The 13660-nt window shown below is 60.2% G+C and overlaps 1 protein-coding gene across 6 annotated transcripts in view; it reads right to left on the bottom strand.

Annotated features, from left to right (window-relative positions):
• ARSG (arylsulfatase G) overlaps positions 1-13660 on the bottom strand; it is a 20732-nt gene extending 7072 nt beyond the window's left edge. Inside the window, exons 1-9 of one of the 6 annotated variants that reach the window (XM_053995111.1) lie at positions 12953-13660; positions 12454-12641; positions 11610-11657; positions 11419-11530; positions 11025-11165; positions 8229-8419; positions 7569-7649; positions 4294-4402; positions 14-134 (exon numbers count right to left, since the gene is read on the bottom strand). In XM_053995111.1, the coding sequence (XP_053851086.1) occupies positions 14-134; positions 4294-4402; positions 7569-7649; positions 8229-8419; positions 11025-11165; positions 11419-11530; positions 11610-11657; positions 12454-12641; positions 12953-13155 (1194 nt within the window). In that variant the 5' untranslated portion in view covers positions 13156-13660. Of the gene's footprint in view, positions 1-13; positions 135-4293; positions 4403-7568; positions 7650-8228; positions 8420-11024; positions 11166-11398; positions 11531-11609; positions 11658-12453; positions 12642-12952 lie in introns of all 6 variants that reach the window. The other 5 variants (XM_053995112.1, XM_053995113.1, XM_053995114.1 and 2 more) reach the window with 5 other exon arrangements.

Genomic DNA, 13660 nt, shown 5'->3' with positions numbered 1-13660 from the left:
GGCTCTGCCTTACCTTGTGCCCCACATCTGACCAGCCAAAGAGAACTGGGGACACATCCAAGCCATCAAAGCGCCTGTTTGGGGGCAGTGCTGCCCCAGCCAGGGCCACCAGCGTGGGGAAGATGTCCAGGATGCTGGGGAAAGAGGGGACAGTCATCAGAGTGAGCAGTGAGGATCCCTGGAGAGTCTCCCCAACCTCATTTGTGCCCCACATCCCTCCCAAGAGAGCTCCCAACAGCTGAAAAGGCTGAACCCAGCTCTGGCCCTGGCTTCACACCCCTGCCACAGCTCGGATTCAGTCAGGATGTGCCTCTCCCTGGGGCAGGGGCACAGGAGAGCAGGGCACTGAAGCCCCTGGACAGGTCAGTCACCCTCTGCAGAAATGCCACCACAGGGGTTTTCAGGCCAGTGCCAGCAGCTCCTGGCTCCCCAGGAAATGCGGAGTGGCTGTTTCAGGGCACAGCACGAGCTGCCAGGATGGAACAGGAGAGCCCCATCAGCCTCCCCAGTGCCAGCCCCAGCCTGTGCACGGCCTCAGCCACAGCAGAGCACCCGGGACTCACCTCAGGCCTTCCCAGAGCAGAGGGACATGGGGAAGGGGCAGGTGACCAAAGTCCCTCTGGCTCCCTGGGGATGCAGAGAGGGACAGTCCCTGCTTTGTCACCTGCTGCCTGTGCCCTGGGACCCTGACTGTCCCCACCTGGCACACCCTTGGGGTGTGAAGGAGCTGCAGATGGGGTGGGATGGGAATCACCCAGCCCTTCACAGCCTGGGCACAGGCTCCCCCTCTTCTGGCCATGTGTCCCAGAGGGGTCCAGGCTCGACTCCAGTGGGATGGGAACATCCTGTTCACAGCCCCCATGTCCAATCCTCACCCTCCACATCCTGTGGGGCACAAGTTTCTGTCCCCCCAGTGCCACCAACAGCATCTCTCCCTCGCAGATGCAGTCACGAGGTGACCCCAGACCTCTAAAAGGAACCACCTGCACCAGGGTGTCCCGTGGCCCCAAGGGACAGTGGCCAAGTGACACATCACAGCACTGCCCTGGGGGACCAGGCTGTGGCACAGGAGCTGACAGCTGGCACTGCTGCCAGGACTCAACCCACACCCTTCTGGCTACAAAACCCCCCTGCCAGCACCTCGGGGGGCTTGGAAATTGGTACAGGAGGCAAAAGCACCAGGAACTGGGGTCACCTGGTCCTGGTCCTGCCACTGTGACCGTGTCACCATGGTCCTGCCACCACCACGGTCCTGCCCCTGCCTGTCTCCTGCCCGGAGCGTGGTGGCAGCTGCGTGAGCAGAGAGAGGAAAGAGCCCTGGGCTTACCAGCCCCCGGTTCTCCCACTGAAGGAGTTTTCATTTAGCTGCTAAGAGACAGAGAGAACAAATAAGAACAAACACTGCTGTGAGCCAGGAGGCGCCCAAAAAAATCCTGGCTCTCCACTGCAACCCCTGCAGGCACCTTGCTGGGGGCAGAGCAGGACCCCCAAAACTGCAGCTCACCTGGGCAGCCTGCCCCTGGTGCCACGGGTGCCCAGCACCCCCAGGAGCCAGCTCCCACCCCAATGCACGTGGATGGTCCCAAGCAGCCCTGCCCCAGTGGATGGGACCTCTGGAAAGCAGCACTGGGCTGGGAGAACAACATGATTGAGGGCAGAGGTGGCTGAAGATTTCCCCAGCCATGGGCAGGAGTAACCCATGGAAAAAAGCATGAAAAATAGGATTTTGGTGAAAGTTGGCATCAAAGCAAAGGCACCAGTGGGCACATCCTGGCACCCGTGCTTGAGGGAAAGAAAAAGCCACACTGCCAACCCTGCCCTGGCCAAGAGAGATTCAGCACATAAAGCCACTCCAGCATCTTGCTGCCACCTGGACACCAGGGAAAAGGGCCTGGCAGTGCCCAGGCACAGCAGCTCCTGCCTGTGGGACAATGGGCATCCTGAGCCCGGGCAGGACGGGCGGGGAGCGCTGCCCTGCCGTGGTGCTGAGCACCCCGGGCACCATGAGGCACAGGACACTGCCCTGCCTGGCGTGCAGGCAGCTCTCCCCACGCCCCAGCAGCTCAGCCAACCTGCCCAGCCCCACGCTGCCAGCACAGCCAGGATGGTGCCATCTCTTCCTTCACCACCCTCCTGACCTACTTCTTCCATGCCCTACTTCGGGTTGGGGCAGGGAAGGGCAGGAGCGCAGTGGGTGGCTCTGACAATTAAACGTAATTAAGAAAAGCAGACAAGGCAGTTTTGTGCAGAGCCCAGCGTGCAGGTGCTGGTCTGTGGCGAGGCATCAGCGTTTCTGTGCTGGCTGCAGCTCCCTGGCCCCCGGGCACGCTCACCCTTGCTCACCCCTGCGCTCCCTGGCCAGGCAGCACATGGAGCCACGAGGTCCTGAGCAAGCAGCTGCAGCAGCCTCTGTGCCCCAGCCGGGTGTTTCCATAGCCCCAGGGGAAGAGGAGATCCCTGCAGATGGGTAAGGCCTTGCCCTGCCCAGCCCTGGCTCTTGCCGGGGATCCCACCTGGCCGAGGTCCCTCTGTGAGCGCACAGGGCTCCACGTTTCATTCCCTCCCCAGCTTCTCGGTCTTCCCCATCAGCTGGGGGGGTTTCAATGTCCCTGTGGCACGTGCTGGTCTTTGGGGTCTGTCCCTGAGGGGACAGAGGCACAGAGAAAAGCCACCTGTCCTGTGAGCATCTCCACGTCCCTCTGTGTCCCTCCACATTCCCTGTCCCACCTCAGGCCATGGCTGGTGACACTTTCCTGAGCATGACCCGTCGCTCACGGCCCCCAGGCTGGTTCTGTGCTCCTTTCCACAGAGGGGGTGCCCCTTCCTGATGCCAGAGCATCACCCTGCACAGCTGGGCATGGCCCCGTGGCAGTGCCAGGCTCTGCTGGGGGGGGACACCAGCTGAATGGGACTCCTGGGGAGCTACAGGGCCACTTCCCAAGCACCTGGAGTGCTGCACCTGCCTCTGCTGCATTTCTAGATTTCCAGCTGTCCAGCCTGCCAGACTGGAGCTGGGAAATGCAGGAGATAAGGTCTTTGAGGAGATAATCAGAATTCCTGGGCTTGGAGGCAGGGACAGGGGGATGGGATGGGCACTGATCCTGCACACGCTGCCCCAGCTGCCCGAGGGGCTGGCAGCCCTGCCCCATGGCCCATGGACTTGGAGGTGAAACCACGGGGTGCTACGTGCTCCTCACCCCCTCCACCAGACACCAGTGACTCAGCTTATGGCTCAAACCTTCCCTTGCCTGCAAAAATGCAGCTCCCAGAGCTGCCCTCGGGCTGTGGAACGAGTGAGTGTCTCCAGCTTATCTCACGGACCTTAGAAACACCCAACACTGCCCCAGGGCCCACCAGTCAGGACCTGCTTCCAGCAGCTGGGACACTCTTTCCCAACACCCAGCAACCCCTCAGCCCCACCACCCTGTGTACCTCAGGGGTGAAAGGGGACAGGGCATCCCAATGCCCAGGAACCCCCCCAACCCCCCCAGCCTGACCCCCAGCACCGTGGGAATCGATCAGGGATGAATGGGGACAGGACATCCCAACATCCAACAACACCCCCCAGCCCCCCCAGCCTGACCCCAGCACTGTGGGGATCCATCAGGGGTGTAAGGGGACAGGACATCCCAATGCCCAGGAACCCCAGCCCCCCCAGTCTGACCCCCAGCACCATGGGGATCCACCAGGGATGAACGGGGACATTCCCCCGGCTCTGCCCCAGGCTGTGCCCCGCACCCGCTGCCCAGGAGGGCTGTAAGGAGAGGTGCAGGTTGCACATGAAGGGGTGCAAATGCTGCAGGGAGAGGGGCAGTGCAGACCCCCCTGCCGCCCTCCCCAGCGAGGAGAGGCGCGGGGGCAGCAGCCCTTGCCCTGGCTGCCGCCGGATCCCGGCCCGGCCGCATCCTGCAGGGATTGCCAGCGCCACCTCTCCTCTCAACCGCACCCTCCTCCACATAAAGCCATTCACAGACCGCAAAGCCTGAGCCTGCTCCTTGCTGGGGAGAGAGAACATCGTCATCTTTTAATTATCGGGAGGCCCTTGGCCACCGCGGCCAGGAGCACACGAAGCCCGGTGGCTGCGAGCGCCAACCCTCCAGCCTCACAAAAAGCCCTTTCAGCTCCTCTCAGCTGAAGCATTAAGTCTTGGGAGAGGACAAAAGTACAGTCTGGCACAAGGCAGGGTAACCAGAGCAGGCAGCTGCTGCTGCCAAAATCCAGGTGATGACCTGGCAGTGTGGGGATGGGGGGTCCTGCCAAATGGGGCCACCCTGCTCCCCGAGGGGCTCTTACCTGAGGAGAGCGTGGCTTGTCCTCCTGGCAGGGACACGGCCGGGCCAGTACACCAGGGCTGGCACCCTGTGCCCTCCTTCCCAGGTTGTTTGCTTCGCTGAGCTCCCACCTGCAGGAGAACAGGGCAGTGCTCAGCATCCTGCTGATGCTGGGAAACCTCCTGAGCCCGGAGCTCCCCTGGGAAAGGAACTGTTCAGAGGCAGAGATGGTGTAAATTACCCCAAAGGAGGGTGGTTTCACTGAGCCAGGGAAGGGAGAAGAGCTACAGGCGTTGTTCAAAGGGAAAGGGAAAAGAAAGGGTCTCAGCTGGGCACTGGTTTCTGTTTCTCTGCTCCAGTCCGTGATGAGAAATGCAGCAGCTGCCAGAGCCATTGCATTTCCATCCCCTTTTGATGCCAGGTGAGAGAATGGAGCAGGCAGGAAATGTAGGAATTTATTCCAGGGGCTTCTGTCCCCTGCAGGGCTCAGCACCAACAGCCCCCCCCGTCCCCGGGGGGGTGATGGAAACCTGCCTCATTAAAAATACCATCCTGCTAATAACCCTCCTGCCAGTTAATGAACCTGATCCATCATTTCCCTGGCAGCACCCAAAGCACTCTGCTCTGCCCTTGGATTTGAGATGCACGGGGGAGCTGCCCAGTCCCTTCCTCCACCTGGAGTGCTGAGCAGTGGGACTGGGGTGCTGAGCACCAAAATCGGGGTGCTGAGCCCCGAAATGGGAGCAGCAAGCATCAAAAGGGCTGGAAGGGGGTTGGAGAGCCTCTGCCTTGGCTGCAGCCCAAAGGGCCCCAGGCAGCTGGAGGGGGAAGGGGTTGGGAATGGGGCAAAGAGAAAATCCCAACCCGATTCACGAGCAAACTTCCCAGGAGCAGCCTTTGTGCGCTGCCTTTCAGTGTGCACATGGCAACGGCACTCGCCCCGAGCCATTTCCTCCGGGCACAGCCAAGAGAGCCCCTGAGCCGAGCCCGGCCCGGCCCGGCCTCTCCGGAGTCCCTGCCCGATGCCACCGGCTGATCCATCCCCCAGACAATGCTGCCGTGCCCACAAGGACACGAATGGCACGGGTGCCACAAGGACTAGCCCAGGGGAAAGGTTTCTGACCCTGGCACGGGCTGAGCACACCCCCGATCTCTCCCATTCCCCACCCAAAGTTTTGGTGTTTCCCCCAGACACCCCAGGAAACCACAGCAATTACAGCAATTAATATCAATCCCCATCTCTGCACATATATTAAAACACTCATCCTCCTGGATGCATTTGCAGGGTTTTTCCATGCATGGTCAGGGGGCTCTGGAAGGACATCAGACGGATATTTCCTGACCAAGCCACCCCAGCACCTCTGGCTGGTGAGGTCAGAGCAGCCTGGGAATGAGGTCACATTAACACTTTGGGAAGTAAACAGGGCTGAAACACCCAAACCCAACCAGGGAATTTTCTCCAGAGTGGGGATGATGCAGCCCTGCTGCTGTGGGGACTTTCCAGGCTTTCCAGGAAAGCTGAATTGTGCATTCCCGTGGCGGGATGAAAACCTTGGTCCCACCACACACACAGCAGGTCCTCAGCACAGGGACACCAGCTCTGGAACTTCCCCAACCTGCCTCAAAACATGCCCAGCATCACATCCCCAAAACGTTTTCCTCTCTCCCAGTATCCCCCCCCTTTGCTGGACTTTTGACCCCAAGGTGGGAGACGAGTTTTGGGGACTGTGGGAAGCACAGAGAAAGGGGCAGCACACACGGATATGCTGCTCTCTCCCAACGCCAGTGACCACCTGAAATCAGTGGAAAACAGCCCTGGAATTTAGGGTTGGAGCCTAAAACAAAAGATGGAGCTACAAGGAACATATAGAAACATGCAGAAACATGCAGAAGCATACAGAAACATGTTGGAAACATACAGAAACGTGCTGAAAACATAGAAACTTGTTGAAACATATAGAAACATGTTAGAAACATAAAGAAACATGTTAGAGACATATAAAAACATGTTAGAGACATATAGAAACATATAGGAGCGTGTTAAAAATATATAGAAACATGTAGGAACATAGAGGAATGTATAGGAACATAGAAACAAATAGAAACATATCGAGACATATAGAAACATATGGAAACACATGAAAACATACAGAAATAAATAGAGCCGGCAGCAGCCTGTCTTCCCCTGCCCTCCCACTCCTCGGGGGCTTTTCCCTGCCCGGGAACAACTCCCCCAGAGCATCCCAGCCCTGGCAGCCCCGGGCGGTGTGGGCAGTGCCAGCCCAGCCGGCAGCAGCCCGGGCCGGCTTTCCAAACATCCGTGCAGCCACCAGCCGAGGGATTTCCGAAGTCACCCTGGCAGGGCAGTGTTTACAGCCAGCTCGGAGCGCTCTGCCAGCCCGACCTCCTCCCCAGCCTCCCGGGCAGGCGGGAGCCGGAGCTCTGCGGGGCAGCGAGGGGCTGGGAAGGGGCCGTGTTTTGCTCGCCCTGTTCCCGAACGCCGCAGTTTCTGTACCAGCTGCTCCGGCTTGTGACCGTGGGTTGCTCAAGAGCAACAACCCGGGGCCGCCAGCGGGGTTTGTTTACTAGAAAATTAAGGTTACGATTCCATCCCGGGGCCAGGAGGAGGAAGGGCTCTGGGAATGGGACAGAGCCAGCGCTGTTTGCCCAGGGAATGGCCACGCTGCCGTGGCCGGGGTGTCAGGAAACGAAGGATGAGCCTCACTGCTGACCCCGGGCACGGGGAGCCGAGCCTGGCACGTTAACACCGCGTAATACAAGCAGAAGTGGGAAACGCCTGACTCATGAATGTTTCTGGCTGCCCCGGCCGAAATAAACCCACCAAGCAGATGGCTTGGCCGGAAAAGGAGGAAAGAGTGAAAGAAAACCCAAAAGAAAACAAAACAAAAACCCAACAAAACGGTGGAGAGAAAGAAAAGCAACGTCCCGAGGTGCGGGGAGGGTGGTGGGTGCTCTGCTCTGGGTGGGATGGGGCTGGGGGCTGTGAGACCCCGATGGGGCAGAGAGCAACATCCCATCTCCAAACCAGCGCACTCACCCCAAGCTCCGGGGTAATGGGGACCCCAGCCCACCCCCCGCAGCAATTTTGGGGGAATTTGACTGTTTGACAGAAAAAAAAAAATAGCGCTGGGGTGTGTTCAAGCCCAGGGCAGCAGCCAGGGAAAGGCTGGGGTGGGTGGAATGCTGCCCGTGTCCCCTCGCTGGGCAGTGAGGGCTTTGTGGAGCAGCCCCCGCTGTGCCCCCGGGGACTGGGACCCCCCCACGCTGCCAGGTTACCTCGCTGCCTCTGCCAGGCACCCACGAATGGCCCTAGGCGTCCTGCCAGCTCACACTTCTGTGCCCAGGGGCCATTGTCACCTGCAAGAGAAAGAAATGTCCCCATGAGAGCCACCAGGACCGCAGGGGACACCGCCACAGTGCAGGGGGGGGACAAGGACAAGTGACCTTTCCATCCCTCTTTGCCAGCCCTGTGATGCCTCCCCACACGAGCAAGAGCAGCTGGTTGAAGGATTTTGGTTTTTAGCAGTTTGTTTGCAGGGGCTGGAGTGCAGCCAGGTCAGGGCGGGGGGGGGCACGGCGCCACCAGCTTTGGGTGTTAATGAGCGGCCGAGCGGTTCCTGTCATCAGGAGCACGACATCCTCATTAGGGAGGCTGCTCGGCGACAGAGAGCGGATTTGGGCTTCTTAACGGCCGAGGATTTGTGGTTTAATTAGTCACGGCCCCACCACTTCAGCCCCGCAGCCGGAGCGGGGTGGCAGGGTGGGCACCACCCGGCTGAGTGGCCACAGCAGCCTGGGACCCCCATCCCCACGCTGGGACCACTCCCCATCCACAGAGCAGTGGGAGCACCGAGGGCAGGGGACACCGCGGGCAGGGGACAAACACAGGTCCTGCCCCCCACTCCAGCGTCACCCCAGCCCGTTTTCCTGCAGTACCTGTGAACCACAGGAGCGTGCTGCCCCTGCCGAGGCTGTCAGCGACCTCCTTTATCCGTCCCACCAGCGCATCCATCTCGCCCAGGGAGGCTCCGTAGATGCCCCTGCCTGGAGCAGGGGGCAGCGGGGGGGCCAGCGGGACGTGCATGTGGGCCAGGGCCAGGTAGAGGAAGAAGGGACGTCCGCTGTCACTGCACAGGGGACAGAGGGAAAGTGCTCAGCCTCCAGGGGAGGAGGTCATTGGGGTGGTGGCACTGCTGAGCCCGGGGACACAAACCAGTGGCCCTTCCACTCCTGCCGCTGCTCCTTGGGGGAAAAACACCCCACGTACATCACCCAGCTCCAGGCACCCCTCTCCTTAGAGGGAAGAATCTTGGCTGAGCTGAGCCACTTCTCCCCTGCTCCTGCTTAAATCTCTCCCCGCTGTCCCCCTGTCTCCCCCTGTGCCCTGTTTGGGGTGGATTTGCCCCTTCCTCCATCTCCAGCAGCCAAACACTCCACACTGCTGCACCCACACACCTCCCTCCCCTCTCTCAGGGGTCCCATTTTGGCCCTTTGTCCCCCTCCCCAGCAGGTGCCGTGCCTCGTGGCGCTGTGGGCAGAGGATGTGGCACAGCAGGCCACCCACGGCAGCCCGGGCACGGCCTGGGCAGTGCCACCGGCCCCGCGGCACGTCCACCGCCGTGCGCTGCCCGCCCGCTCCTAAATCACCACAGGACACGTCCTGTTTGCTTGTTTACAGCTATATTTATCTGCTCCAACGAGGCCTGCTCTTCCTCAGGGACCTCGGAGGGGAAGGGTGGGATGGCCAGCGGCGAGGAGGGGCCGGATCCCGGGGACGTGTCCCAGCTGGCGCACGCGCCCGGCCCGGCCGCCCCATCGCTGCCTCCTGGAAGCTCCCGGGGCCCTTCCAGCGTGTGTGCCGGCACTTCCTTCCTCTGCCCGCCACCCACCTGGCGTGGAAAATGAGTGAGCCCCATCCTGCCCGGAGCTGCTGCATCCCCCACGGCACTGGATGCCGTTTTGAGGGTTTCCTCAAAACCTCCGCTTGGACCTTCCTCAGAAACGATGGCTTTAAAAACACCCGACCCTTTCAGAGGACACCAGAAGAGCCTCAGCGCCTGCTCCAGCAGGAAGCCAAGCCACGGACACCCCAAATCTGAACCACGGGGCAACACCCATCTGCCCTGTGTCCCCCTGGCCCCCGCCCATCCCTGCAGGACGTGGGGGTCAGGAGAGCTCATGTGCCCCTTGCAAACTGCTGCTGTGAGACCTCTTCCCATGGGATGCCAGAGCCCCAGGAGCAGGGAAAGCTGCTTCCCCTGGCTCCAGCATCCAGATGGACTCGTGGCTGTGATGCTCAGCTGCACATCCCTCTCATTTGCCACAAAGACAGCTCGGAATTGTCCTGAAGATGAGGCAAACGTTTAATCAATAACTGAAGACAGCAGTCCCTGACTTTTGCTCCCACGCTCGCTTGTGCTCGAGCAGTGCCACGTCTCACTGTCACAAATTGCTCAACCTTGACTGGTTAAAAAAACACTGAGATGGCAAATCCGGTGTTCTTTTGTTGCCCTGTAATGAATGAGTCAGGCAGGGAAAAACTGGAATAAGCCATCAAAGGGAAGGGAAGAAAAGGCAGGCACCTGCTTAATCCTGTTCTCCGTGAACACAGATAACCCCAAAACACTTCTGGGAGTTTAAAGGTTTTTCCTATTAACCCAGAGCTTACACACTCGGTTTCACAGCCACAGAGCACCCTGGCAGCCTGGAGGGCTGGGGGTTTGGCAGGAGAAGGGGTTGCTGCTGCCCCACAGCCCAGAGCCTGGGTACCCTCAGCATCCCAAACGTGGCCAAGCCCAATCCCAAACCCACGGCCAATCCTTGGTACCCAAAGGGACAAACTACAGGTCTCATGCAACAAAACAGCGCCCAGTTTTATAAAGAGCCATTTTCCCGTGTGCTGCTCCCTGCCCAGCCCTTCATTCACCTCTGTTACACAAACCTTACCCCAAGGACCCGCCTTCCCTGGGCCTGTGCTATCCCGGGGTGCAGGCAGGGGATGGGCTCAGACAGGGCTGCCCGGCAGCGCTTCCTCTCCTCACTCTGCAGGGAGGCATTTTGCAAAGTCACAGCTCGTAATCCGCCAGTAATGGGGATTAAAATTACACAACCCGTCAGCAGGGCTCAGGGGCCTCATTCCGAGGAGCCACTTTGCTCCTCGGGGACAAACACACCCAGGCACCTCCTGTGCCGTGAGGCTGGGGGAGGCAGATCCTGAAGCCCAGCGATCTCGGAGTGCTTTATCCTCGAAATGGATCCAATCTCACACGCAGGGCGTGTTCAAACACCTCTGGGTGCTGTTCTGGTCCCACCCTGAGCACCACTCAGCGCCTGTTGACAGCCCCTGCCAGCACCTCACACCCATGGAGGCACCTCCACCGCCCCACTGCCACCTCATCCACAGGGATGCAGGGATGGATGGACCATGGCAGCTTTGCCTCCCACCCATCCCCACCAGCCTTGACATCATGCACATCCCCCCCAGGAAGGAGGCACAGCCCCACGCACAGGCTTTGACTTTCCTCAGAAATTATGGTTTTAAAACCACCCGACCCTTTCAGAGGACACCAGAAGAGCCTCAGTGCCTCCTCCAGCAGGAAGCCAAGCCACGGACACCCCAAATCTGAACCACGGGGCAACACCCATCTCTCCTGGAGATGCAAAGGAGTCCTGCAGTGACCCAGGAGCTCTCCTAGCTAAGGGGACAGACGGGGGACAGTGGGTGGCGCTCACCTGGCCCTCTGGATGAAGCGCTCTGCCTCCTCCGCGTAGCGCCTGGCCAGGCTGCCCAGCTCCACGGGCTGCTGGACGATGGTGATGTTCTCGAGGAGAGGCAGGGCAACCTCTGTGTAACAGTCCTTCCTCGCCACCCTGCTGGGAAGAGCCACCCCAGGCTTGTCACCGGAGCAGGCACCAAGCCTGGCTGTTCTCCTGGCCTCCAGAAAGCCGAGGGAGGGAGAACAAAGGGAGCGGTGCCAATGTCCCCATGGCACTGGGACATGCCATGCAGGGGGAAACTGGCTGCAGAGAGCACGAGGGGAGGCGACCACAGCCAAGGGCAGCCCTCAGGGCTGGGCACACTGCTGCAAGCACCCACCTCCCCGTACCTGGCAGCGGTGCCCCGTACCTGGCAGCGGTGCTGTGCCGCGGGCAGGGCGGGCAGGGCGGCACGTTGTAGCCAGGGCTGTCCGTGCAGCCCATGTCGTGGCTGTAGGGGATCCCAAAGTAGTAGTCGAAGCCTGAGAGGCAAGCGAGGGGGTCAGCGGGGTCCAGGTGGCCCCGAGGCCCTCAGCCCGTCCCCGCTGGCACGGCCCTTACCGCGGGAGTTGGGGTGATGGCGGCCGTGGTGTCCCAGGTGCCACTTGCCTGCATGGAAGCCACAGAACATCATTTGAGAGGTGACACAGCTCTGGCCACCAGCAGCCCTCACCCACAAGGTGCCCACAGCGCTGGGGGCTTTCATCAAGCTACAAGAAAGGTTCCTTGTTTGTGCTGGCTGCGATTCCAGAATGCTGTCTATTTTTGCAGAAAACCCAGAAAAAATGCATAAGGTATCTCATGCCTGTGCAAAGCGACTGGTTCCAGCCTTAAAAGGCTCTTTCATGTGTTTGTGTTCTGAGCAGACGTCTTCCTAACCCCTCCCTAAACCCAGCTTCATCCTCTGACCTCCGGCATGCGCTTGCTCCCACCGAATGCACTGATCCAAGAGGGAGAACTGCAAAAACTGGGGGGGAATGGAGAAACAGAGGGATTTTCTGCCAGCACAACAGCAGGGGCTGCAGATGCAAAGGGATTGTGTGGGCTGAGGGGGGCCCACAGTGACAGGAGGGTGCCCAAAGCCACCGGGCCAGCGGCACCGCCCGTGGTGTGGGATGCAGGATGGCAGAGCCAGTCCTGTTTGTTAAGGAACACCCAGCACATTCCTCAGGAGGTAAAGCAACGAGAGATTAAATGGAGAAGTCTGGATTTCCGGCAGCACCATTGAAAAGGGAGATTTTAAGCTTGGCATTGCAAAATCCAAGAGGGATGTGTGAAATCTCTCTCACGTGATCCTTCAGATTTCCCTTTCATTGCCAGCATTTCACCCAAGTACCTCCTCTGCGAGGGCACCTTTGTCACCCCCTGCCACCTCCCCAGCTGCCCCTGGCACTCTGGGCACTACCTATAGCCCCCGTGCTGTAGCCAGCCTCCCGCAGGACCTCGGCCAGGGTGGTCTCGTTGAGGGGGAGGCCCCCGAGCGAGGAGATGGCGAAGTTGTGGGTGACCCCATTGCGCACCCCCAGGCGCCCCGTGAGCAGCGAGGCGCGGGACGGGGAGCACGTGGAGGCAGCTGAGTGGAAATCCACGAACCTGAAAAATGAAAAGAGCCTTCAACTCACAAGACCCCGTGCGCTCTGACTCTGCCCTGTCCCTCCCTGCTCCCCTGGACACTCTCCCTTTTGCTCTGGGGATGAGGGTGAGGAGTGGCAGATGAAGGTTCCAGCAGGGATGGATGGACCTGCACCCCAAGGTGCCAGGCTCTGGCTGCCCGCAACTTGCACCCAAACCCACACCAGCAAAATTCCCTCAGCTGCCAGTCCTGCGGGGCTGAATTCCCCCGTGCTGCAGGACAGAGTAACCAGGGATGCAGGGTGAGGGCAGGGAAGGGGGACAGACATTACCTTGTTCCTTCGGCAGCCAGCTGATCCAAACGCGGGGTCTCCTTCGTCTCTGCCCAGTTGGCGCCCAGATCCCCCCAGCCCACATCATCGGCCAGGATGACGATGAAGTTGGGCCGCCTGCTCACCACGCAGGGAGCCCAGAGTCCCAGCAGCACCAGGGTGAGCACCAGCACTGCCCATGGGGACAGGGGTGGGGTCCCCATGGTGCCACACGTTGCAGCACCGGCGGTCTCCCCCAAACTGCCCCTGCTGTGTCCCTGTGGATGCAGCTGAGCTTCCCACGGGCTCTGTCCCTTCCTCAGCTGGTCCCGTGGGGCCGGACGGGGGCTGGGGTCTGGGTTTGCTCCCTTGGCTGCCGACCGAGCTGCGACACCTCCTCCGTCTTTCACACCCAGGCACAGCCGATATTCCCGAAATCGGCGCCAGCAAAGGTGTTATTCTTAGAAGTCAAAAAACACCCTTTGAAGTCACTGTCACCCTATTTATATCTTTCCTTCCTTCCTGGTAAATATCTAATTAGACACCAAACCGAAGCGGGATTTTCCCCTCCAGGAGCGGGTTCGATCTGCGGCAGCTCCTCTCCCCTCGCCGCAGCCAGAGGGATGTTTGTGTCCAAAAATGGCTCCTTCCCTGCAGGCTGAGCCCCTCGGCCCTGGGTGGAGAAGAAACTGCTGGGGCTCTGTCAGTCCATCCTTCACCTGCTTACAG

Source organism: Vidua macroura, chromosome 19, assembly GCF_024509145.1.
Source record: "Vidua macroura isolate BioBank_ID:100142 chromosome 19, ASM2450914v1, whole genome shotgun sequence".
Lineage (NCBI taxonomy): Eukaryota > Metazoa > Chordata > Aves > Passeriformes > Viduidae > Vidua > Vidua macroura.
This window is presented reverse-complemented; position numbering and strand designations above follow the sequence as displayed.